General features: G+C 39.6%; 2 protein-coding genes across 2 annotated transcripts; both read right to left on the reverse strand.

Moving 5' to 3' along the window:
- Positions 1-406: 406 nt before the first annotated feature.
- LOC108696918 lies at positions 407-8,284 on the reverse strand. The gene is made up of 4 exons (XM_018226622.2): positions 8,158-8,284; positions 5,494-5,573; positions 3,504-3,536; positions 407-1,363 (listed from the first exon to the last, which is right to left on the reverse strand). The coding sequence occupies exons 1-4, from the start codon at positions 8,256-8,258 to the stop codon at positions 975-977; spliced, it is 603 nt and encodes a 200-aa protein (XP_018082111.1). The 5' UTR covers positions 8,259-8,284; the 3' UTR covers positions 407-974.
- A 13,485-nt stretch (positions 8,285-21,769) lies between these two features.
- Positions 21,770-27,422, reverse strand: LOC108696921 (alpha-tectorin). Its single transcript, XM_018226629.2, has 4 exons — positions 27,345-27,422; positions 25,825-25,865; positions 25,701-25,745; positions 21,770-22,334 (listed from the first exon to the last, which is right to left on the reverse strand). The coding sequence occupies exons 2-4, from the start codon at positions 25,862-25,864 to the stop codon at positions 21,940-21,942; spliced, it is 480 nt and encodes a 159-aa protein (XP_018082118.1). The 5' UTR covers position 25,865; positions 27,345-27,422; the 3' UTR covers positions 21,770-21,939.
- Positions 27,423-27,671: the final 249 nt, after the last annotated feature.

Below are 27,671 nucleotides of genomic sequence, written 5' to 3' on the forward strand. Positions count from 1 at the left end.
ACCTATAATTCCCATTTTATTATGAAAATCCAAAACATGCAATTGGTTAAGAACAGGGAAATTAATACAAACAGTAATCCATTAGCCCTTCCCCAATAATTCCCATCCCATAATAAAAATATCCCTAGAGTGAGATAAAAACTCTACTACAGATTTCCCAAGTTAGGATAAAAGGATATAAGTGGTTGACTAGATAAATATGTAATAATTGTAACTAGTGATGGGCGAAAATATTTGCCTGGCACGAATTTGTGGCGTATTTTGCCGCCGGCGAATAAATTTGCAAATCTCCCGTGAAAATTTGCGGCTGAAAATTAGTCGGCGTCAATTTCCGATTTTCACAAATTGTTCGCGAATTACGTGATTTTTTTGTGAAAACATTCAAATTTCATGATTTTTTAGTGAAAACGTTTGAATTTCACGATTTTTTTGTAAAAACGTTTGAATTACAATTTTTTTCTGTGAAAACGTTCGAATTTCACGGTTTTTCGTTCTCTTTCCGATTTCCCGGCTTTTTGCGAATTTTTCACCATTTTGTGAATTTTGAGAGAAATTCGCAAATTTTTAGCGGAATCAAAACGGGAGAAATTCGCCCATAGCTTATTGTAGCTGAAAATACACTAGAGCCATGAATATCCTGTAATTTATATCTTTATAAATGGTGCTTAGAGATGTCATCAGTTATAATCGGAGCTTAGTGATGTCATTTCTGTCCTGTGACTTAAACTTGTGTATTACTGTATAATAAATAAAGTTCCCCCTGTAGAAATATATGAGGATATTAGAAGTCCTTATGCTTTTATCTGGTCGTGGAACTCCTAGGTGACTTATAATATCCTTATATTTTACAATAGGGGGTACATTATTCTCTATATATACCCCAACCCTAACCACACACTAGTCCTTTGTTTGTTAGGATATGGTTGTTGATTGATTGTGCAATGAAGGAGGGCCAGGCAAATGTAACTACAGATTCAGTCACTTGAAATTTTTGAGCACTCGCTTATTTTTATACATTTAGGATTTTCCTCCCTTTCATCAGCAATAACATATCCCTCATCACAAACACAGCGCGGCATACAAGATGGATACAAGATGGGGGCGGTGTTTAGCATGGCGCAGGTACGCCGATTGATTTTCAAACAGGGGTCGAAACGCATGTTTGCGGGACAAGAAAACTTGCAGGCGGACACCTCAACGCAAACACTGGATTCGGCAGATTGGAAGACAAATCCGTCCATGCAGTCGCAATCTAAGGTGCACGGCTCGTAGCAGTTCTCACTGGTGCGGTTGAGATTGTCACACGTACTGAAGCAGCTGCGTTTGCACCCCCGGAAGATCATATTAGGGGGGCATTTAATTTCTGAAAAATATAATAAAATCATTTGTTATCGGTCACTTATAATGTGCAATATAAACATGGAAGGAATATACATAGGGTTACCACCTGTCCAGTTTTGACATGATTAGCCCAGTTTTCAGAAGGGCTGCTTGTAGGTTTGCCATTCGATGAACTCCAGGGGGAGGCGGGGCCGTGATGCAGCAGGGGGCGGGGCAGTGATGTAGTGGGGTGGGGCCATGATGTTGTGGGGGCATGACATCAGCGGTGGGGCTATGACGAGATGATCAGCGATTGCCTGAACATCGCATCAAATCCTGCCCAGTTTTCCTAATCTGGAAAACTGGGCAGCCATTTTTGACCCAAACAGAAAACCGGGCTGTCCGTGTCAAAACCAGACAGGTGGCAACCCTAGCTGCCTGGGGCAAAACTGCCTGCACTGTTTTCCAAATTAGATAAACTGGACAAGATTCTTCTTGATTGACATGGCGATCGACACGTCAATACCCGCCCCACAATTTCATCAACCTGCCCCATAACATTATCACCCCTCCTTCACGGCATCACCTCGGAAAGGAGGAATGGGGAAAGGTGGCTACCCTAAACATATTGTCCACAGAGCAGCAAAAAAAGTTAGTGCAAAGTGGGCTAAAAGTAATGGGATTCTTTAATTTGCAAATTAAAAAGTAAAAACCTCATTAAAACAAAAAATTGGATAATTATTGAAGATTGTTCAGGTTTTGCATGCTTAAATAGTAGCAGTTTGGTCATTTTAGAGTCCTTGCTAATATAACGTATCCTCTCGCAGATAATGCCTATGGCCATGCAACTTTATTAGAAATAAATCTGTTGATCAATCAATGGGAGGAGCTAGAGGAGTTATTATGGAGAGGAGCATGATTCTCCTTCCCTGTGCTCTAACAAGCTCACCAGCCCACTGGTCCTTACAGAGTTAAAAGGGGGCCAGAAGGGGTAGATAGTAGGGATGCACCGAATCCACTATTTGGGATTTGGCAAAATCCCTGAATCCTTCATGAAAGATTTGGCTTAAAACCGAATGGAAGCCAAATACTATTAGGAACAGGAAGGGGAAAAAGTGGAAAAAATGTTTTTACTTCCTTGTTTTGTGACAAAAAGTTATATGATTTCTCTTCCCGCCCCTAATTTGCGTATGCAAATTAGGATTTGGATTGAGTTAGGCCAGGCACGAAGATACGATCGAATCCTGCTGAAAAGGCCAAATCCTAGCCGGAAACCGAATCCTGGATTCAGTGCATCCCTAATAGGTAGTGGAACATTATGGAGTAGGGCAGTAGAAGTGGTGCATCTGCTGATCAACATCTCAACACTGACTGGTACATTTGGGATACAACTGGATTATTCTTTGCACAGATCCCCTAACAAGACGCTGTTCCCTTGTGACTTTCAACATGACTTCCTTAGTAGGTATTGAATTTAGAGTAATGGTCATAGAGTGACTTGAGGGAAAGAGGAACACCCCAAAAAGAGATTGTGTGTATTTCCCCTTTATGGATAAGCTTGGTTGGTGCTTGCTTCCCCTCATTAGTGGTTTAATAGGTCTCTCTTCCAGATGGGTAAGGCTATGGCACTAGGACACCAACATTCTTAGATGTTTCTGGCAGACTATATATCCCTTTTAACTACAGGATTTATGACCCAGAAACAAAAGGACAAATAAACCTTAAAAACACAGTAAAATTGCTCATGACACTTTGTAAGCACTTTTGCAATTTCCATTAATTTTGTTTCAGTTTCAGAGGTATTTAATTATTTACTAACTGCCAATATAATGAATTTTCTAACAACAATCAAAAAATTTATTTTTAGAAGGAAAACAGAGAAGTGTTCTGATGTTGCTCTGCTCAGGAAAGAGATTATCTCTTTCCTGAGAAGAGCAACATCAGAACACTTTTATGCATCAGAAGATACATCTGTTATTACTTAATTCATTATATTGGCAGTTAATAATGACTGTATGCTTCTTCTATAGGTGAAGAAGTTCCTTTCATACAGCTGATCTCAACTACATATTGTTGTTTTCAGTTGTTTTGGGGGCAAAAGCCAACTACAGTAGGTTAGAGTGTGAAATGTGGTCTAAGTTTTGGAAGCTTTGGTTTGGTTGAATTATTCAGGCAGTTGTTACCTGGAGGAGCATCATTGGTTCCACTGTCTTGAGCTGCAAAAAAAGAAACAAACAAGCAAGTAAAGTTCTGAATACCAACATCTTCTTGCATTGCACCACCAATATCTTCTCCAAAGTTATATGAAAGGTATCCTGTCACAACCGGTCTTTTCAAGGGTAACTTGTAAGTCATATTTAACCCAAGAAACCAAGAATCTAGAGACACAGTTCTGGAAGATGTATAGTAGGAGGACTAGTAGGTGACTAGTAGAAGTAAGTTTGCAGTAGGTGCTCTGTAAAATAACTTTAATATAAGAAACAATTTTGGAAATGAGGCAGCACTGCAGGACTAACAATTAAATGGTTCATCTTCTAGGACAACTTGAATTCAACAGCATGCCAGTGTGTTCTGTGACCATATAAAGGCACAAGGCTGCAGGCTGAGTTATACAGGGAACTGAGTATCACTCATGTATTATAAGGAATAATGTACCCCCTACTGTAAATGATAAGGATATTATAAGTCACTGAGGGGTTGTTCTGTGACCATATAAAGGCACAAGGCTGCAGGCTGAGTTATACAGGGAACTCTGAGTATCACTCATGTATTATAAGGGATAATGTACCCCCTACTGTAAATGATAAGGATATTAGAAGTCACTGAGGGGTTGTTCTGTGACCATATAAAGGCACAAGGCTGCAGGCTGAGTTATACAGGGAACTCTGAGTATCACTCATGTATTATAAGGGATAATGTACCCCCTACTGTAAATGATAAGGATATTAGAAGTCACTGAGGGGTTGTTCTGTGACCATATAAAGGCACAAGGCTGTAGGCTGAGTTATACAGGGAACTCTGAGTATCACTGATGTATTATAAGAGATAATGTACCCCCTATTGTAAATGATAAGGATATTAGAAGTCACTGAGGGGTTGTTCTGTGACCATATAAAGGCACAAGGCTGCAGGCTGAGTTATACAGGGAACTCTGAGTATCACTCATGTATTATAAGGGATAATGTACCCCCTACTGTAAATGATAAGGATATTAGAAGTCACTGAGGAGTTGTTCTGTGACCATATAAAGACACAAGGCTGCAGGCTGAGTTATAAAGGGAACTCTGAGTATCACTCATGTATTATAAGGGATAATGTACCCCCTACTGTAAATGATAAGGATATTAGAAGTCACTGAGGGTTCTGTGACCATATAAAGGCACAAGGCTGCAGGCTGAGTTATACAGGGAACTCTGAGTATCACTCATGTATTATAAGGGATAATGTACCCCCTACTGTAAATGATAAGGATATTAGAAGTCACTGAGGGGTTGTTCTGTGACCATATAAAGGCACAAGGCTGCAGGCTGAGTTATACAGGGAACTCTGAGTATCACTCATGTATTATAAGGGATAATGTGCCCCCTACTGTAAATGATAAGGATATTAGAAGTCACTGAGGGGTTGTTCTGTGACCATATAAAGGCACAAGGCTGCAGGCTGAGTTATACAGGGAACTCTGAGTATCACTCATGTATTATAAGGGATAATGTGCCCCCTACTGTAAATGATAAGGATATTAGAAGTCACTGAGGGGTTGTTCTGTGACCATATAAAGGCACAAGGCTGCAGGCTGAGTTATACAGGGAACTCTGAGTATCACTCATGTATTATAAGGGAAAATGTACCCCCTACTGTAAATGATAAGGATATTAGAAGTCACTGAGGGGTTGTTCTGTGACCATATAAAGGCACAAGGCTGCAGGCTAAGTTATACAGGGAACTCTGAGTATCACTCATATATTATAAGTGGTGACCAACATGTTGGGCTAACAATAAAATCATTTTCTTTATTCTAAAAGTCCTGTTGAGTGCTGTATGTTTTATCTTACATATATAGAAAGATAAGGCAAAGCTGTCTTCTATTTATTGCTCACATCATCAAAGGGTAAATCTATGGATAAAGTTGCTCTATATGTAAAGCTCCTGTGTATTAATCCAGTGATCCCATACCTGATGTTGGATTTGTCTGGCTCAGTATTAACAGATGGATCAGTAAGCAGGTGACCCAGAATGCCATTCTTGATATGTACCTGGAACAGATTTAGTCATTTATAACATAAGTCCATATTTACCTTCTGACGGAGAATAATCTATATCATTAGAGCTGAGCATGGCAGATATGTTATTATTTGTCATCCTTTGATAGCAGATAAATCTGACAAAATCTGGATTTGTATATATAAAAGATGCCAAAGAAGCACCGAAACCAATATTCTTATCACATTCAATCACAGCTTCTATGGATATTTTTCGCTGTATCTGTCTTTTTAAAGGGGTTGTTCACCTATGATATAACTGTTAGTATGATGTAGAGCGTAATATTCTGAGACAATTTGCAGTTGGTTTTCATTTTTTTATTATCTGTGTTTTTTGAGTTATTTAGCTTTTTATTCAGCAGCTCTCCAGTTTGCAATTTTTGGTTGCTAGGGTCCTAATCACCCTAGCAACCATGCCTTCATTTAAAGAAAGTATGAGTAATAAAAATTAGCAATACATTTGTAGCCTTACAGAGCATTTTTTTTTTTTTCGATGGGATCAGTGCCACCCATTTGGAAGCTGGAAAGAGTCAGAAGAAGAAGGCAAATACATAAAAAAAAAAAAAAACTATACAAAATAAATAATGAAGACCAATTGAAAAGATGCTTAGAATGAGCCAATCTATAACATACTCTAAATTCTGCACAATAATCATAGAAGCAGGGGTAGGGTGACCGTGTCTTTGGTTAGATTGGTGGAGGCTGTTGGGAGATGGATTAATAACAACCTGCCCACTAGAGGTTTCCTATGCATTTTCCCCATCGTTGGAATCCTGGCTGTTTGCACTAAAGTAAATTTACCCAGATATATGAATAAATACAATAATACCAGGCAGAGGAATAAGCATAATTTACAGAGCATTGATAATATGAATGCAACTGTGTGTTTGTGTGTTACTACTCCCATAGGGGGTGCTTTCTGATTTTAGCTATGCCAATGCTCAGGATAATATGCAATAGAAGAGTATATCAAATATTTCAAATTTTAAAAGTTTTTTTAAAGGTTCACCCTTAAAGGAACAGTAACATAAAACATGAAAGTGTTTTAACAGGGGTTGTTCACCTTCAAACAACTAGTTGGTTTCAGATAGATCACCAGAAATAACGACTTTTTCCAATTACTTTCTATTTTCTATGTGTCACCGTTTTTCTATTATTGACGTGTAAAGTGTCATTTTTCACCTTCTAAAGCAGCTCTGGGAACGGGGGTCGCCGACCCTGGAAACATTTCTAAATTGATGCATTTAGTTGATACATTTCTTATCTTTGTCCCTACTGAGCAGAATCTCTGGGTTTCATTACAGGCAGCTGTTAGACTTGATACAATAGTTACTAATACTCCAGATATGCTGCTGAGAAATGGATCAACTAAATGTTGCAAAATTGTAACAGTTCAGAGTCTGCTCCTGAATTACTGAGCTGCCAGACAGGAGCATTTAACGTTAAACTTAGATTTTGGAATAACAGTAAAAATTAAACAATAGAAAGTAATTGAAAAAAAGTCTTTATTTCTGGGAAACAATCTGAAAACAACTGAACTGAAAAACTACATTATATTCTCATTATTTTAAAACACTTAAATTTTTTGTTGTTACTGTTCCTTTAAGTTAACTTTTACTATGCCAATTCTAATCAACTTTTCAACTGGCCTTCATTATTTATTTTTTTATCATTTTTTAATTATTTCTCGCCTTCTTCAGACTCTTTCCAGCTTTCAAATGGGGATCGCTGACCCCGTCTAAAAACAAATGCTCTGTAAGGCTACAAATGTATTGTTATTTTTTATTACTGATCTTTCTATTCAGGCCTCTCCTATTCATATTCCAGTCTCTTATTCAAATTAATGCATGGTTGCTAGGGGAATTTGGACCCTAGCAACCAGATGGCTGAAATTACAACTGGAGAGCTGCTGAATAAAAAGCTAAATAACTCAAAATACCACAAAAATGATGAAAAATGAAAACCAATAGCACATTTTCTCACTCTCTACATCATACTAAAAGTTTACTCAAAGGTGAACAAACCCTTTTGGTATGTTATATAATGGCCCATTCTAAGCAACTTTTTAATTGGTCTTCATTGTTTATTTTTTTTTTTACAGGTTTTTTTTTAAATTATTTGCCTTCTTCTTCTGGCTCTCCTGCTTTCAAATGGAGGCCACTGACCCCATTCAAAAAACAAATGCTCTGTAAGGCTTCACATGTATTGTTATTGCTACTTTTTATTACTCCTCTTTCTATTCAGGCCTCTCTTCTCTTCATATTCCAGTCTCTTATTCAAATCAATGCATGGTTGCTAGGGTAATTTGGACCTTAGCAACCCAATGGCTGAAATTGCAAACTGGAGAGCTGCTGAATAAAAAGCTAAATAACTCAAAAACCACAAATAATAAAAAATGAAAGCAAATTGCAAATTGTCTCAGAATATCACTCACTACATCATACTAACAGTTAATTTAAAGGCGAACAACCCCTTTAAACTGCCATTGCCATGGCCAAAAACAAAAACATTAGCTGAATATCATACAATGCACCTAATACAGTCTAATGTAGGAATATCTGCACAATGATAACGTTACCTGAGCTGAGAGCACTTCATCTGGATCCAGGGACGGATATGATCTCTATATGTACAGATTTCTCCTTGTGATGCAGTTACAGTGCAATTACTGGAATTCATGTAAATGAGCTTTTTAATGAGAATTTGTTACCTCCCATTCTATTATTGGTTTTGCAGTGAAGAGCAGTGTAATTACCAATGTTAATTTGCAGCCACTGGAGTTTCTGTTTAGAGTTACTGAGTTCTGCAGGGTTCCCTTTTATCAGCTTTAATACATTTATCAGAGTATCTTTTGCTTCATACACTTGATATGGCTGTATGTGTATAGGGTCGCAGACCTCACTGATATTTGTTTGCAGATCAGGCAGGTGTGAAAGTCTTGTGTCGCAAAGTCCTGTGTCATTTGGTTCATTCATTGGTCTCTACATTGGACTCTACTCTAAATGGCCCCGCTGTGCCCACAGCCTGGGTGCAAAAATCCTATTAAAATTGGTGGTTCACCTTTGAGTTAACATTAAGGGGCAGTCCATTCAAAGTGAAAATTTAAATGAAAAAAATTCGAATTTCTAGCTAATTTTTGTGTACTGTTTCTTTAAAAATTTGACTTCGACCATTCACCATCGAAATACTTCCGAATTGCTGTTTTAGCCTACGGGGGACCGCCTAGAAACTATTTGGAATCAAAGTTTTTTTATTTTGGAAAAACTTTGAATCGAATTTGATTGAATGCGTGGTTACTTCAATATGTATGATTCAAATTTTGAACCCGAAAAAAAAACTTAGATTTTTTGATAAATTTCGATTGGTCTTTTTTCATTCGAATTTCGACGTTATGGGGGTTCAAAAAACTCCCACTACTTCGCAATTCGACCCTTTATAAATCTGTCCCCCAGTATCTCATGGAACGACTAAGTAACTTTTCAATTTGCCTTCATTATTTGTTTTTTATAGTGTTTAAATTATTTTCCTTCCAGTTCTGACTCTTTCCAGCATTCAAATGGGGGTCACTGGCCCCATCTGAAAAACAAATGCTCTGTAAGGCTACACAGTTATTGTTATTGTTACTTTTTATTACTCATCTTTCTATTCAGGCCTCTCCTATTCATATTCCAGTCTCTTATTCAAATAAGAAATGTATGAACTAAATGTATCAATTTAGATCAGTTTACAGGGTCGGCGACCCCCCTCCAAGAGCTGCTTTAGAAGGTGAAATATTAGAAAAACGGTGACAGATAGAAAATATAAAGTAAGTAATTGGAAAAAGTTGTTATTTCTGGTGATCTGTCTAAAACCAACTAGTTGTTTGAAGGTGAACCATCCCTTTAAATCAAACTCAAAAAATGAATGGACCTCTCTGCGTGTGGCCATCTTTATTCCCTCATTATAACACAAGGGAAAAGAACAGAATTCTCTTTGGTGCCTGTATCAGACGTGTAAGTTGCACATAAATCAAATCATATTCATTATTACAGGGGAAACCAGTCAGGAGCCTCTAGAAGTGAAGGCAGATTGGAGGTCTATTTACTCACCTGGAATGCTAATTCCTAGATCCCCTGCACTGGGGCTGAACCCTAAAGTTATTGTGTCCCACAGCAAAATATTTGAAACTAAGTAATATTCGAAAATATTTCAAAATAATTTGAAATATTATATATTTTCAAAATAAAATTGCAAATGATTCTTGTGAGCCAACAGGGAAATAAAAACTTGACATTAAACTGGGCCGCACCTCGGGACACATTCCACCTGTAACTTTCCTGGTATTACATAAAGGCACATCTGGCTGAACTGCTGGTCCTTACCCATTAATTACCCATAATTCTGTACCTGTGCAGAGGTATAGTCACATGGCCTCTAGGTGATTCATTTAGTCTCCACCCAACTCCTTGTCACTCCTTGTCACTCCCAAACACCGACAACCACAGGTGCCAGGAGATTTCTATAATCCAGCATTTCCTACTGATGAATTATTTTATATTTTGTTGTTAATAAATCTAGATATTTGTGCCAACACTCCCCAGGCTGTGTGTGCTGCTGCAGTCCTGTAGTGAGGCTACTCATTTGTGCCAGCTGCATGGCAACATACAGTCATATGCAAAAGTTTGGGAACCCCTCTTAATTCTTTGGAGTTTTGTTTTGGCTGAGCTTTCAATGTAGCAACTTCCTTTTAATATATAACATGCCCTATGGAAACAGTAGTGTTTCAGCAGTGACATAAAGTTTATTGGATTAACAGAAAATATGCATCATAACAAAATTAGACAGGTGCATTAATTTGGGCACCCCAACAGAGATATTACATCAATACTTTGCAAATGTAACAGCCTCTAGACGCCTCCTATAGCCTTTGATGAGTGTCTGGATTCGGGATGTGGCTATTTTTGACCATTGGTCCATACAAAATCTCTCCAGTTCAGTTAAATTTGATGGCTGCTGAGCATGGACAGTCTGTTTCAAATCATCCCATAGATTTTCCCTGATATTCAAGTCGGGGGACTCCAGAATATTGTACTTGTCCCTCTGCATAAATGTCTTTGTAGATTTCCAAGTGTGTTTAGGGTCATTGTCTTGTTGGAATATCCAACCCCTGCAGCGGAACTTCAACTTTGTGACTGATGCTTGAACATTATCCTGAAGAATTTGTTGATATTGGGTTGAATTTATCCGACCCTCGACTTTAACAAGGGCCCCAGTAGTTTCTGAACTAGCCCCACAGCCCCACAGCATGATGGGACCTCCACCAAATGTGACAGTCGGTAGCAGGTGTTTTTCTTGGAATGCCGTGTTCTTCTTGCGCCACGCAAAGACCAAACAACTCAATTTTTGTCTTATCAGTCCTAGGCACTTTGTTCCAAAATGACAGTGGCTTGTCTAAATGAGCTTTTGCATACAACAAGCGACTCTGTTTGTGAGGTTGCAGGTCTTTGGAGGTGATCTTTGGGTTGTCTGTAACTATTCTCACAATCCTCCGCATATGCCGCTCCTGTATTTTTCTTGGCCTGCCAGACCTGGGTTTTACAGCAACTGTGCCTGTGGCCTTCCATTTCCTGATTACATTCCTTACAATTGAAACTGACAGTTTAAACCTCTGAGAAGCTTTTTGTAGCCTTCCCCTAAACCATGATACTGAATAATCTTTGTTTTCAGATCTTTTGAGAGTTGTTTTGAGGATCCCATGCTGTCACTCTTCAGGGGAGAGTCAAACAGAAGCACAACTTGCAATTGGTCACCTTAAATACCTTTTCTCATGATTGGACACACCTGCCTATGAAGTTCAAGGCTTAATCCAACCAATTTGGTGTTGCCAGTAATCAGTATTGAACATTTATATGCATTCAAATTAGCAAAATAACAAGGGTATCGACATTTTTGCACAGTCAGTTTTTCACATTTGCTTCACTAAAAATCTTTGTTCAGAAAACACCCCAGTACTCAGATGTTCCTGGGAAATGAAAGATATACCACTGGTATCTTTTTTTGTTGAAAGTGGAGTAAATCATTATGCAACTGAGAGGGGTTCCCAAACTTTTTCATATGACTGTATTCTTAATTCAGAACCGTATTGCCTCATATGGCCAATTTGAAATGTCAAATCCCCCATAAGACATCTTCAAGACAGAAAAGAAAACTTGCAAAGAGAAACTAATCAGCAGTTAGATTTGGTTATAGCTCCATTATAACTGACTGTAATTTAGTATCTACTGGCAATACCAGGACCAGAACTAGGGGTCGGCAGAAGAGCAGGTATCTAGAGTGCAAGGGGGGTTCTAGGACCCTAGGTACCTCCCTCTTTTGCCTCCTCTAACTCAGGCCATGAGCACATTGGATCAGCAGTGAGGATCAGAGTGAGGCCCAGGATTTGCCTTGGGTACCCCAATATGTTGGCCCAGCCCAACTGAGCAATGCAGCACTAAATGTCAGCTTAGTGATTAAACGTCATGTTCAGAATCCAAACAGTTAAAGCCATTGAGTGGTTCAATTATAAGTTGAATTAAGAGTGATCCAGTTCAGAGATTGGGCTCCCCGCCTGCATTGTTTAGTGACCCAGTCAGTGCAGAATCAGGAGGAACAGGAACACTCTGACCTGAGCTTTTAGTAATTGCTACTGTTCTTTTCTGACAGTTAAGATTGGTGTTTACTGATCAGTATAATTCTCCGTCCCTTAAAAGGGTTGTTCACCTTTAAATTAACTTTAAGTACAGTGTAGAGAGATATTCTGAGGCCATTTTCAAATTGTTTTTTTATTTTTTGTGATTTTTTAAGTTATTTGGCTTTTTATTCAGCAGCTCTCCACTTCCCTATTAAAACAATCCAGTTGCTAGGGTCCAAATTACTGTAGCAACCATGCATTGATTTGGATAGGTAACTGGAATATGAACAGGAGAGGCCTGAATAGAAAGATGAGTATTAAAAAAGTAACGATAATAATACATGTGTAGCCTTACAGAGCATTTGTTTTTAGATGGGGTCAGTGACCCCCATTTGAAAGCTGGAAAGAGTCAGAAGGAAAAGGCAAATAACTATAAAACTAATAAATAATGAAAACCAATTGAAAAGTTGCTTAGAATTGGCCGTTCTATAACATACTAAAAGTTGGTGTAAAGGTGAAGAGCCCCTTTAATGTTTAATTAAATATATCATAAATTGTAATATATTTACCTAAATATCCTCATAAATAGAACAGATACAGAACAGCCCTACAAATAAGTATAGGAATACATTATCCTTGCTTTCATCTTAATAGCAGCTTATATATTACCCCAACATTAGGCCTTCCCTGTGTAACATTGTGAGATTAACTAGAGTTTCTAATCCCTGGTTCTTCAGTTGTTTATAGTTCTGCTTTTCCTTCAGTATCTTCAGGTCATCCACACAAATACCTGGACTTGACATTAGACTGAGATTATATTTGCCAAGATGTTCACTCCTTCGTCAGGACATCCAGGTCTGGAGCGGAAATGTGATTATTATTTGTCCAACAGTCGCATGTCAGACTAAACTCTATTAACCCTATAAAACACTATATATTAGGCAGATTCAGATTGGCTCTGTAGGTTCTGACAAATATCAGAAGAGCTGCTGTATGATGAAGACAGTCACTATTTACTGGGCCTCTTTGGGTCTCTGTTTACTTGATATGCCAGGGTCTAATTACAATCACAGAACAGACCTTATATTAGGCACCTGTCTAGTGCTATCAATCAATCCTTGTGGTCACAGAACCCCTCAGAGACTTCTAATATCCTTATCATTTACAGTAGGGGGTACATTATCCATTATAATACATGAGTGATACTCAGAGTTCCCTGTATAACTCAGCCTGCAGCCTTGTGCCTTTATATGGTCACAGAACTACCCCTCAGTGACTTCTAATATCCTTATCATTTACAGTAGGGGGTACATTATCCATTATAATACATGAGTGATACTCAGAGTTCCCTGTATAACTCAGCCTGCAGCCTTGTGTCCTTATATGGTCACAGAACAACCACCCAGTGATTTCTAATATCCTTATCATTTACAGTAGGGGGTACAATATCCCTTATAATACATGAGTGATACTCAGAGTTCCCTGTATAACTCAGCCTGTAGCCTGGTGCCTTTATATGGTCACAGAACCCGAGAGACTTCTAATATCCTTATCATTTACAGTAGGGGGTACATTATCCCTTTTAATACATGAGTGATACTCAGAGTTCCCTGTATAACTCACCCTGCAGTTTTGTGCCTTTATTTGGTCACAGAACAACCCCTCAGTGACTTCTAATATCCTTATCATTTACAGTCGGGGGTACATTATCCCTTATAATACATGAGTGATACTCAGAGTTCCCTTTATAACTCAGCCTGCAGCCTTGTACCTTTATATGGTCACAGAACAACCTCTCAGTGACTTCTAATATCCTTATCATTTACAGTAGGGGGTACATTATCCTTTATAATACATGCGTGATACTCAGAGTTCCCTGTATAACTCAGCCTGTAGCCTGGTGCCTTTATATGGTCACAGAACCCGAGAGACTTCTAATATCCTTATCATTTACAGTAGGGGGTACATTATCCCTTATAATACATGAGTGATACTCAGAGTTCCCTTTATAACTCAGCCTGCAGCCTTGTACCTTTATATGGTCACAGAACAACCCCTCAGTGACTTCTAATATCCTTATCATTTACAGTAGGGGGTACATTATCCTTTATAATACATGCGTGATACTCAGAGTTCCCTGTATAACTCAGCCTGCAGCCTTGTGTCTTTATATGGTCACAGAACAACCCCTCAGTGACTTCTAATATCCTTATCATTTACAGTAGGGGGTACAATATCCCTTATAATACATGAGTGATACTCAGAGTTCCCTGTATAACTCAGCCTGTAGCCTGGTGCCTTTATATGGTCACAGAACCCGAGAGACTTCTAATATCCTTATCATTTACAGTAGGGGGTACATTATCCTTTATAATACATGCGTGATACTCAGAGTTCCCTGTATAACTCACCCTGCAGTTTTGTGCCTTTATATGGTCACAGAACAACCCCTCAGTGACTTCTAATATCCTTATCATTTACAGTCGGGGGTACATTATCCCTTATAATACATGAGTGATCCTCAGAGTTCCCTGTATAACTCAGCCTGCAGCCTTGTGCCTTTATATGGTCACAGAACAACCCCTCAGTGACTTCTAATATCCTTATCATTTACAGTAGGGGGTACATTATCCATTATAATACATGAGTGATACTCAGAGTTCCCTGTATAACTCAGCCTGCAGCCTTGTGCCTTTATATGGTCACAGAACTACCCCTCAGTGACTTCTAATATCCTTATCATTTACAGTAGGGGGTACATTATCCATTATAATACATGAGTGATACTCAGAGTTCCCTGTATAACTCAGCCTGCAGCCTTGTGTCCTTATATGGTCACAGAACAACCACCCAGTGATTTCTAATATCCTTATCATTTACAGTAGGGGGTACAATATCCCTTATAATACATGAGTGATACTCAGAGTTCCCTGTATAACTCAGCCTGTAGCCTGGTGCCTTTATATGGTCACAGAACCCGAGAGACTTCTAATATCCTTATCATTTACAGTAGGGGGTACATTATCCCTTTTAATACATGAGTGATACTCAGAGTTCCCTGTATAACTCACCCTGCAGTTTTGTGCCTTTATTTGGTCACAGAACAACCCCTCAGTGACTTCTAATATCCTTATCATTTACAGTAGGGGGTACATTATCCCTTATAATACATGAGTGATACTCAGAGTTCCCTTTATAACTCAGCCTGCAGCCTTGTACCTTTATATGGTCACAGAACAACCCCTCAGTGACTTCTAATATCCTTATCATTTACAGTAGGGGGTACAATATCCCTTATAATACATGAGTGATACTCAGAGTTCCCTGTATAACTCAGCCTGTAGCCTGGTGCCTTTATATGGTCACAGAACCCGAGAGACTTCTAATATCCTTATCATTTACAGTAGGGGGTACATTATCCCTTTTAATACATGAGTGATACTCAGAGTTCCCTGTATAACTCACCCTGCAGTTTTGTGCCTTTATATGGTCACAGAACAACCCCTCAGTGACTTCTAATATCCTTATCATTTACAGTCGGGGGTACATTATCCCTTATAATACATGAGTGATCCTCAGAGTTCCCTGTATAACTCAGCCTGCAGCCTTGTGCCTTTATATGGTCACAGAACAACCCCTCAGTGACTTCTAATATCCTTATCATTTACAGTCGGGGGTACATTATCCCTTATAATACATGAGTGATACTCAGAGTTCCCTTTATAACTCAGCCTGCAGCCTTTTGCCTTTATATGGTCACAGAACAACCCCTCAGTGACTTTTAATATCCTTATCATTTACAGCGGGGGATACATTATCCCTTATAATACATGAGTGATACTCAGAGTTCCCTGTATAACTAGGGGGTACATTAACCCCTGTAATACAGTACATGAGAGAGTTTCTTATATAGCTCAGCCTGCAGCTTGGGCAGAACATACAGATGAATTAGTGACACTAAATCTCTTTTCAGCTCAGATATTTGCAGCACAGTCTCTATACAGGTTTTTCCAGTAATGCAAGTGGGTAATTAGGGAATGTATTGATTTTACTGGGAAGCTTTGCACTACCAGATTAGCAGCTTCTCCCCCTATGCAAATTGAACTTTAAATAATTTATGAACATTTCTCACCTTCGCTTACATATTTACAAATCCCGGCAAGACAAATATATTGTAACAGGGGTTGGCCTCTGGCACCAATAAATGAAGTTGATATACACAAGGGGTAATCAAGCAACTTATTTAGGCGTCTGTGGTATGAGGCCCAGAAACCAGTGTTAATAAAGGTACAAATGTTAATGTGGATTTTTGTGTTCCAACAGAAATGCAAGGGTTAACTGATGTTGCCTGAGCTACATTATGTTATGCATGCCCCAATGTACCAGATCAGTTAACCCTTGGGTTTCTATAAATATTCTCTAATAACTCTCTAAACACATATGAATTCACATGTTTATACTGTATGTGAGTGAGGAGGAAAACCTGGGTATAGGTGTATATAACTATATATATATAATGATATAATGACAAGCCTCCTTCCAGGTTGTCCTGTAATTCCTCTGCCTGGGAATTTCTCTCAATCACAAGCACAAGGCTGAGAGGTTTGTTTGCAGGGAGAATATGAGCAATGAGTCACTTCTGTAAATAGTCTGCCAGTCAGGAGAGACTTCACATTGTTTCATATGTGATCAGCTGGGGGGCCCGATAAAGTGAATATTTCTTCAGCACTCTCACAAAGGACTCCCTTTCCTTCTGCACCCTGACAATAGTGCACCTAGCTACCACGGGGGTTCCCCATTTATTTGACATGTGTATTGGTCTGAGGCCCCTTTCTTTGCTGACCCCTCCCCACTCAGGCCTCCCTCTGCTCCCCCTCTCTCTCGGGCTTCACTTCCTGCTGCTCCCCCTCTCTCTCAGGCCTAACTTCCTGATGCTCCCTCCTCTCTGTCAGGTCTCACTTGTTGCTGCTCCCCCACTCTCTCAGGCCTAACTTCCTGCTGCCCCCCACCCTCTGGCCTAAGTTTCTGCTGCTTCCCCTCTCTCTCGGGCTTCACTTCTTGTTCTCTCTCTCTCTCTCTCTCTCTCTCTCTCTCTCTCTCTCTCTCTCTCTCTCTCTCTCTCAATCTCGCCTAACATCCTGATGCCCCTCCCTCTCTCATTTCTCACTTCCTGCTGCTCTCCCTCTCTCTCGGCTTCACTTTCTGCTCTCTCTCTCTCTCTCTCTCTCTCTCTCTCTCTCTCTCTCAGGGCTAACGTCCTGATGCCCCTCCCTCTCACATTTCTCACTTTCTGCTGCTCTCCCTCTCTCTCTCTCTCTCTCTCTCTCTCTCTCTCTCTCTCTCTATCTCTCTCTCTCTCGGGCCTAAGTCCTGATGCCCCTCTCTCTCTAATTTCTCACTTCCTGCTGCTCTCCCTCTCTCTCAGGTCTCACGTGTTGCTGTTCCCCCTCTCTCCCAGCACCTGTTTGGAAGGGGTTTTCCCACAGTCTTATTACAATTTAGTTATGTAGACCACATCATGGCCATGCCCAGTTACAACCATACACTGTTCAATCCACCCATAAACCCCACCGACTTTTTAGAGTGGTTTATAGTCACTGTTTTTCTATAAATGTTCGATTTATGCAGATTAATTAGCATAGGGATCATTATATATATATACAGTACACATATGTTGATTTATTTATATAAAGGTGAGCGGGCATGTCTACTCTGATAAGGGTTTCTCATCCAAAGAAGGAATATCGCCCTCAGTGGCCAGATAATGATGAGCATGGTAGGGCTTGTTTTAATTTTCTAAGTGATAACTGGGGACAGAATTCCTGCCTCTCTCTCTGCCTCTGGTTCACTCCTGAGCAAAGACTCATTTCCAGTAATGGGTTCAGTAGAATCACTGGCTAGGGTGACCATTGGATATAGCCAATACCAAATGCATTCTATTAAATCTGGGGCTCCACCTGCTGGTTAAGAGAGTACAGTGCAGTTTCCAGCACATACAGAAGCTCAGTTCCCAGTTTGCATAATATTAACTTGCATTTCATGTAAAAATGATGCTTTCATTTAGGAGTGCTAGCTCAGGGGTTTAATTCTTAATTGTTTGCTATTATGTCAATTTAAAATACATTTAAATTCTGCTTAAAAACATTATAAAACATTAGTCTAGCCTTTGGCCCCTTGTTAAACAACACCTGTCACAATAGAATCTTTTTGCGCACATGGCTGTGAAGGAAGGAGGGAACATTGATTGTCATGTCTTTTGGGGAAACTCTTGAAATAATTATTCACTCACTAGCTATTCTGGCAATATTCAACAAGGTACTGACCCTACATAGTAGTGACCCGATACCTGTGGGACCCGCGGATTGGGTGGGTTTGGGTCGATTTCTGCATACAATTGTTGGGTTGTGGGCAGATTCAGATTCAGCTCCTCCTTCCGCTCTCCCCACCCATGACCTTACTGTGCCTGCTTCGATCTCCAGTGAGTGATTTGCTCCTGCATGGCCCCACCCCTTCCGTCATGTCATTGTGGAGTGGGTCTATAAATTTGGAGGCTTGCCTAACTCAGAAGAACTAACCCCCACCCCAATAAGAAAAGTCCATATCTTCAACCCTAGATAGTCCCCCTCCCTGCTTCCCCCCATATAGTTCATTACCCCTAAAAGTGTCCCGAATACATTGCTCACGTATCAGTGCAGAGTAAGTGCAGTGGAACTCATGGGCACCATATTCCAGATCTTCTGTCTTCTTCAGGTCCTCTTCCTTGCCTTCATCAATTCACTGCACTTTTGGTTCATGCGCTGTTGCCACGTACTTGAATACTGCTCCAACTGCGCAGGCGCAAATACGGCGATTCCTTACAGATGAAGTCCGAAGATCCAAAAGATGATGCCCATGAGCTCCACTGCGCTTACTCTGCACCGATACATGAGCAATGTATTCAGGACACTTTCATGGGTAATGAACTACGCATGGAGGAAACAGGGAGGGGGACTATCTAGGGTAGTAGGTAGGGGTTTAGTTCTCCTTTAAGGTTGGGTGCAGGTGGTGGAGGGGCAGCTTAGGGTCGGATGTGGGTCGAATTGTTCTCGAACCGCACATCACTACTACATAGGGCTAAACACCCCAGGAGATTTTGTAGGATGGTTTGGATGGCATTCCTACAAGTTGAATGTAGTCGGATGGGTCAGAATATAATGGGACTAATACAAAAATCTGATGTGTAAACTACATGGAAATGTTTCCATCGAAAGCAACACGACTTCGACTTTTATCTCATTGAAATACATTGCCTGTAGGGTATAGATGCCTGAACAAACTACAACAAGCCACACCATCTGATCTGACTTTACATTCTAGCTATAGGGGGGTCCTACAAATCTTGTACTGTTGCATGGCAGGATTAGAGAAGATCTGATTGAACTTTTCCGTGTGCTTTTACCCTTATACACATTGTTGGGCCTTTGGGCTGCTCAGCACACTGGTCCTCACTAAAGACCAGTTGGCCCAAATGCAACCGCTGAGACTGTTGTAAAGCGCTTGGTTTCAAGTTTTTAATGCTTGTTTTTCTGTTGGAAAATGACAAACTCAATAAAAAACAAATTAAAAAAAAATAATAAAAGAACAGTTGGCCCACAAACTTGACCACTAACTCCCTCATGAGGTCACATTCCTTGGACTCTACTCCCACCCCATATAATAAAAAAGAATTTACCTGTCACTGCCTGACTAAAGGATCTGGTCTAGTGATTGGCAAATCTGACCTGTTTCGCTTCACTGAAAATTCGCAAAATGGCGAAAAATTCACGTGACACTTTTCAAACCATGTAACATTTTTTAGTATACATTAGAGTCTATGGGCATTTTTTCAAGGCAGAATATTTCGCTTGTCCCAAGATCTGACATAAAAGCTGGTAGGGCTACCCTAAGCTCTCCCAGAGAATACACTACCTATCTTACATTACTCATACAGTTAGCTTTCTAGCCCTCTACTAATAACAGAACATACTTCAGCTATGGGACCCGTTATCCAGAATGCTTGGGACCTGGGGTTTTCTGGAGAACAGATCTTTCTATAATTTGCATCTTCATACCTTAAGTCTACTGGAAAATAATGTAAACATTAAATAAACCCAATAGGCTGGTTTTGCTTCCAATAAGGATTAATTATATCTTAGTTGGGATCAAGTACAAGCGACTGTTTTATTATTACACAGAAAAAGGAAATCATGTTTAAAAATTTGGAATATTTGGATAAAATGAAGTCTATGGGAGACAGCCATTCCATAATTCAGAGCTTCCTGAATAACCAGTTTCTGGATAATGGATCCCATACCTGTACTATGAAAACTCACATTTTACTTATTTTTATTGTGCCACTTCCCTACACTAGTTCTGAATTTGAAAATACTTTCAGGCTGCTATGGACAGAGAAAGGGCGTGACCAAGGTTGTAAAAAGGTGTGGCTAAAACACACTGAGGTTGACATGTCTGATGTTATACCATTGGGTTGTCTCCTACTTTCATTTTGAAAATGAGGGTTTGGGGGTGCATCCCCTCATACCGATATTTTTTTCTACTTCCATTAAGCCAAGAACTGAATAGAATAAATTAATTGTGTTGTTTGGTTTAATAGCAGAGATAAAACGAGAGAGAAAAACGTTATACCATTATATGAAATGCTTATTAGAGGGGTTGTTCACCTTTAAATTAACTGTTAGTAAGATGTAGAGAACGATATTCTGAGACAATTTGCAATTGGTTTTAATTTTTTATTATTTGTGGTTTCTGAGTTATTGAGATTTTTATTCAGCAGCTCTTCAGTTTGAAATTTCAGCAATCTGGTTGCTAGGGTCCAAATTACCCTAGCAACCATGCACTGATTTGAATAAGAGACTGGAATATGAAAAGGAGAGGCCTGAATAGAAAGATGAGCAGTAAAAAACAGCAATAACAATAAGGGGCAGATTTATCAAGGGTCGAATTTCAAAGTAATGGGAGTTTTTTTGGACTCCCATAACTTCGAAATTCTAATTAAAAAAGACCGAAATTTATCAAAAAAATCAAAGTTTTTTTTTTGGACTAATAGATCCGATTCTGATCAAATAGGTCAGTTTTCAATGAAATTCGAATCGTATGAATCAAGGTAACAGCGCATTCGATCGAATTCGAAGTATTTGCAAAAAAATACTTTGATATTTTTATAGTTTGCCAATTGACTTCAGATAGTTTCTAGGAGGTTCCCCATAGGCTAAAACAGCAATTTGGCAGGTTTTAGATGGTGAATGGTCGAAGTTGAATTTTTAAAGAGACAGTACATGATAAATTTCGATATTTGAATTTTTGACTATTCCCTAGTCGAAGCACACAAAAATTAGCTCAAATTTGATTTTTTTAAATTCAAATTTGCCCTTTGACCTTTGGTAAATCTGCCCCTAAAACAGAGCATTTTTTTTGGATGGGGTCAGTGACCCCCATTTGAAAGCTGGAAAGAGTCAGAAGGTAAATAATTCAAAAACTATAAAAAAAAAAAAAATAATAATAAAGGCCAATTGAAAAGGTGCTTAGAATTAGTCATTCTATAACATACTAAAAGTTAACTTAAAGGTGAAGCACCCCCTTTAACAAAGTAATGCCCTTTAAATGGAAACATGACTTTCAGGAACAAACTATGTTTCTAGTTCTGCCCCCCGGGTCCTTCAGTTGTTATCTCTGTCAGTCCAGGGCCGCATTTTGCACTTGCTGCTTGGAGCATTCTCCCAGGGGAATACAGGGTCTGCTCCGGTCTCTAGTAAAGGCAAATCCTTCATCACAGAAGCACTGGGGGCTGCAGGTGGGCAGCACGGGGAGGGCGGCATTTATTAGCTCACAGGTGAGTCGAGAGTGGGGTGAGCAAGGCCTGAAATGCATGTTGGGGGGACAGGTGACGTTGCAGTCGCTGTAGGGGACACACACTTTAGACGATTGTGATTGGAGGATGTATCCGGGTTTACACTCACAACCCCAAGTGCACATGACAGGGCACACGGGGTTAACGTTGTCGAGTTTATCACAGCTCTCCATGCAGGTCCTCAAACACCCCCAGTAACTATTAGCCGGGCACTCAGTACCTGTCATGGAAAGAAAAGATTAGAAAAAGCTCTGTGGCTGCAGAACTATAACTCCCAGCATCCCAATAGGAATTCATCTCAACGACTGTCAGGGTTATCCAGGCTACTGGAATATAAATTGCATCAGGTCTAGTAACCCATAGCAACTATTCATAATAATATCTATAATTATTCATAATACGTCACCTGCTTATTGGTTGCTATTAGTGATGGGCAAATTTGGGGCGTTTCGCTTCGCCAAAAAATTCGCAAATTTCTCGAGAAATTTGGGAAATGGTGAAAAATTCGCGAAACGGAGCCTTTTTTTGACGCCGGCGAATTTGCAGCGAATAAATTCGCCCATCACTAGTTGCTATGGGTTACTAGTCCCGGTGTAAACTCTGCACCTTTTATTACGTTTCACTCTGCCCACCCCCAGCAAATATCTTCTGGTCCTCCAGCAACTAAAGTCATGTTTTCCCTTTTCTATCTGAATTCTTAGAGAGAAGAGAAGGTAGGCATCGGCGGAGGGATTAGGGTTCCCACATTTCACGGCAGCCCAAACAATGGGGCGGGACGAATAGCATTGGGGGCGGGGCAGTGATGTTGGGACGGGCATGATGACATCAGAGTAGGGCACAATGACGTGGGAGGGGTTATGATGCCCAGGGTGGGGTCATTGCACCACATTGAAACAACTGGCTGGATTTCTAAACCGGACAGAAAGTTTTGAATGGACATCCCGTTGAAAATGTGAGAAGCCCAGTTCAAAATAATAGGGGTGGCAACCCTATCCTTATCTATATTCTGCCTGATGAGTAGCTCAATCCTTTTAAAGGAATTGTCCAGTGTAAAAATAAAAACTGGGTAAATAGATAGGCTGTGCAAAATAAAAAATGTATCTAATATAGTTATTTAGCCAAAAATGTAATGTATAAAGACTGGAGTGACTGGATGTGTAACATAATAACCAGAACACTACTTCCTGCTTTTCAGCTCTCTTGGTTTACACTGATTGGTTACCAGGCAGTAACCAATCAGAGACTTGAGGGGAAGCCACATGGGTCATAACAGTTTGCTTTTGAATCTGAGCTGAATGCTGAGGATCAATTGCAAACTCATTAAACAGTTATGTCCCATGTGGCTCCCCTTATAGTCACTGACTAACTCAGAGTTAGAGAGCTGAAAAGCAGGAAGTAGTGTTCTGGCTATTATGTTACACATCCACTCACTCCAGCCTTTATACATTACTAAAGATTTCCCTTTGTCGAAATATTTGTGAATTTCCCACGAATAACGGTGAAAAATTTGCAAAAGTTATGGGCGTCCAAACATTGTTGACACACATCGATTTTGATGCGATCGACTTTGCGGACACTTGTCCAAAGTTTTTGACACCAGTGAATTTTCTAAATTATTCACTGCCGGCGAAACTCGGAAATTCTCGCCAGGTGAATTTATTCGCCCATCATTATACATTGCATTTTTGCCTAACTAACTATATTAGAAACATTTTTTTATTTTGCACAACCAATTTATTTACCCAGTTTTTATTTTTACATTGAACCGTTCCTTTAAACTAAAGTGCAGCATCTGGGGTTTATATGCCAACATACAGGGCATGTCCCATTCAGCCTCGTTTTTAATTAAATATACAATTAACTTTCCCAACTTAGAGGTGGGTGATCTTGTCCCTCCCATTTCAGATGAACCAGGAGGATTTTTGAAGTATCACTGATAGACTTATCTGTAGTAAATATAATATCATATGAGTGGCGCCACCTAGCTCTGTACCAGGTAAGTGCAGGAAGGTCTGGCACATTCATAGAGACTGATAAAGTGTCTGAGAGGTTCAACTATAATAAGAACAGACTTGCTCTTATCCTGTTTCCCAGTCCTTGGATCTCACACGTTATTTCCTCATGGACTTCATTCTACAAACATTCCCTTGACTCACACACATCACACCCAGCTTTAATGAGAGTGAATAGGACACACCCATATTCATATCATAGAGAAACCCCAGAGTCATTTCTAAAGTCCCCACCCAAAAAGCACCAACTATTTAAAATAATATTATGTGTTGTCTTTAGGAGAAGTGGGGCCCATTGTCACCGTATGCAAATTATCACCCTTTAACTATTGGTGAACTTAACTAAAGACTGACAATGGCTGGTACAAGCTCTAGTCCAATAATCATTTGAAGGCTACAGACTGGTCACACTGATATAAAGTGTTACTGGTGATATCTTCGTCTCTATCTTGCCCTTCTATTACAAACTTACGCTAAATTTGCCAACTTGCCCTTCTGTCACCACATTGTCTTACTGTTGCCATCTTGTCCTACTGTCACCTTGTCTGACTGTCACATCATGCCCTACTATTGCCTACTGTCTACCTTACCCCACTCTTGTCATCTTGTCATTGTGCTGCCATATTACCCTACTGTTCCTATCGTTCCAATTGTCACCAGCTCATCCTACTTTCTCTGTCTTACCCTACTCTAGCTATCCTGGCATTCTACTATTTCCACCTTACTGTCTCTATCTTATATATCTATCTTTGTTTGGTCCAACTGTCTCTATCTTACCCCCCAGTCCTTATTTGACCCTACTGTCTCAGTCTTTTTCTGTTTGTTCCAACTGTCTCTATCTCACCCACCTGTCCTTATTTGACCCTACTGTCTCTGTCTTTCTCTGTTTGGTCCAACTGTCTTTATCTTACCCTACTATCCTTATTTTACCCTACTGTCTCTGTCTTCTCTAGTTGGTCTGTCTCTATATTACCCTATAGTCCTTACTGTCTCAATCTTTCTCTGTTTGGTCCAACTGTCTCTATCTTACCCTACTGTCCTTATTTTACCCTACCATCTCTGTCTTTCTCTATTTGATGCAACTGTCTCAATCTATTTGGTCCAACTTTCTCTATCTTACCCACCTGTCCTTATTTGACCCTACTGTCTCTGTCTTTCTTTATTTTATCAAATGTTCTCTATATTACCCTACTGTCCTTACTGTCTTTATCTTCCTCTATTTGGCCCTATAGTCTCTTGTCCTATTAAACCTGCCCCCCCAACTCTGTCCTCTGCTTTTTATATTGTTGTCACATTGCCCTACTGTTTTTATCCTGCTTTATTGTCATGAGTTCATTATACTGTCGCTGTTTTACCCTACTCTTGCTACACTGTCTTCATCTTGTTCTACCATCACTATTTTACCCAATTATATTTATTGCCCTGCTATCTCTATTAGGCCCTACTATATCTGCTTTCCCCCCACTCTGCCCTCTGCTTTTTGCCATTTTAATTAGACGCCCCACATTATATCAGGGTCCCCCATGTATCATTCAGTACAATTATTAGCAATACAAATACTAGTGATAACTCACCTATGGATTTAGTCTCTGCAATGATCACCCAACAGACTGGCAGCACTGAAGTAAGAAAGAGACCGTTATACACAGGATGGAGGGAAGGAAATGTATAAAACAGTTAATCTGATACAGAACTTACCAAAAGCAAAGGTTCCGAGGGACTGGTAGTAACGCCACATACTGTTGGGTCACAAATAATCAAAGAGAAAATAAATATATGTAAACAAACATAAATGACTTTCATCATTCTGCTAATTATATAAAATCGTCAATTGCCATTGGTCAATGACTTGGTGTTGATAAAGAGCCCCCCCCCCCCCCGTTACCCCGCTGGGATGTTTTCAGAAGAAAAGAGAAGTAATTGAGGATATAAACAAAAGATAAATACTGGACAAGCCCCCATCACCATTTTATGGCTTACGCAACATTCATTTTCTGACATACAGACAAGCTACAATGTACAATCTTTTTACCCACCCCCACATAGTAAAGTCTAATTTAACTGTTACTATGATGTAGAGAGGGATATTTTAAGACAATTTGCAATTGGTTTTCATTTTTTTTATTTGTGTTTTTATAGTTATTTGGCTTTTTATTCAGCAGCTCTCCAGTTTGTGATTTCAGCCATCTGGTTGGTAGGGTCCAAATTCCCCTAGCAACCATGCATTGATTTGAATAAGAGACTGGAATATGAATAGGAGAGGCCTGAATAGAAAGATGAGGAATAAAAAGTAACAATAACAATAAATGTGTAGCCTTACAGAGCATTTGTTTTTTAGATGGGGTCAGTGACCCCCTCCCCCCCATTTGAAAGCTGGAAAGAGTCAGAAGAAGAAGGCAAATTTAAAAAAACTATAAGAAATCAATAATGAAGACCAACTGAAAAGTTGCTTAGAATTGGCCATTCTATAACATAAGAGTTAATGTAAAGGTGAACCACTTCTTTGAATATACCAATCACTGGGGGTCATTTATCAACACTGGGCAAATTTGCCCATGGGCAGTAACCCATGGCAACCAATCAGATTGCTGCATTCATTGCAGCTAGCTTCAAAAAGCTAATCACTGATTGGTTGCTATAGGTAACTGCCCATGGGCAAATATGCCCAATGTTAAAAAATGAGCCTCCCAGTGTTCAAGGGCATAAACCTTGCACAGTGGAACTGCATCGGTGGGTTTCTTTTTTGGGAGGAGAAATTGAGCGCCGCACAATGGATTGTTGCCCTGTCACCATGTTTGAAAAGGAGTGCATGCAGAGAATCAATAAGTAATTTCTTAATAAAAGTTTTGCGATTTAACAGTTAAAACTGTCTTGGTATTTTTTTCGTTAAAATTAAACAATTTTTTTTTAAAAAAATTTATGTTACTGGTCCTTTAATAATTTTGACAAGGTTACAGTATATTACTATGATCACTATGAAGTACAATAATAGTATTAACCTTGAGTTTTAGCATAAATTAAATTGATTTGACAGAGCTAACTCAATACACAGGCAAGGTAACGTGAAACACACATAATATTCACTGTAGGTGAGAGATAATAATAATAAAAAGTATCAGCCTCACCCAGAATGAATGACTCATGAACCCCAGTGTAGAAATCCTCATTAAATAAAAGATATGTTTGCCTAAAAGCAATAAACTTTGGACAGACTTTACCTTTGAGTTGTTCTGAGAACGGCAAATAAGAAATGAGTCCCTGCAATGAGCCGGTCGCTTGCTCTTATCTGATCGCAACGCCAGTATTTCCCCAGATTTCGAAATGACGGTGTAATTCTTGCAAGTCACTTGGCTTTGCTGTGTTGCAACATCCTATAACATGTAGTAATTACGCTTGTTATTAGGAAGATCAAGGTGCTGAACATAATAAGTCAAGCTCAGGCTCTGTTAACTATAAACTGGATCTTTATAGCCTGGGATTCACAGTGCATACAGTACCTCCCAACTGTCCTGTTTTTCGCAGAACAGTCCCGATTTTGACAGCTC

The sequence above is a fragment of the Xenopus laevis genome, chromosome 7L (genome assembly GCF_017654675.1).
Source record: "Xenopus laevis strain J_2021 chromosome 7L, Xenopus_laevis_v10.1, whole genome shotgun sequence".
In the NCBI taxonomy this organism is placed as follows: Eukaryota; Metazoa; Chordata; class Amphibia; order Anura; family Pipidae; genus Xenopus; species Xenopus laevis.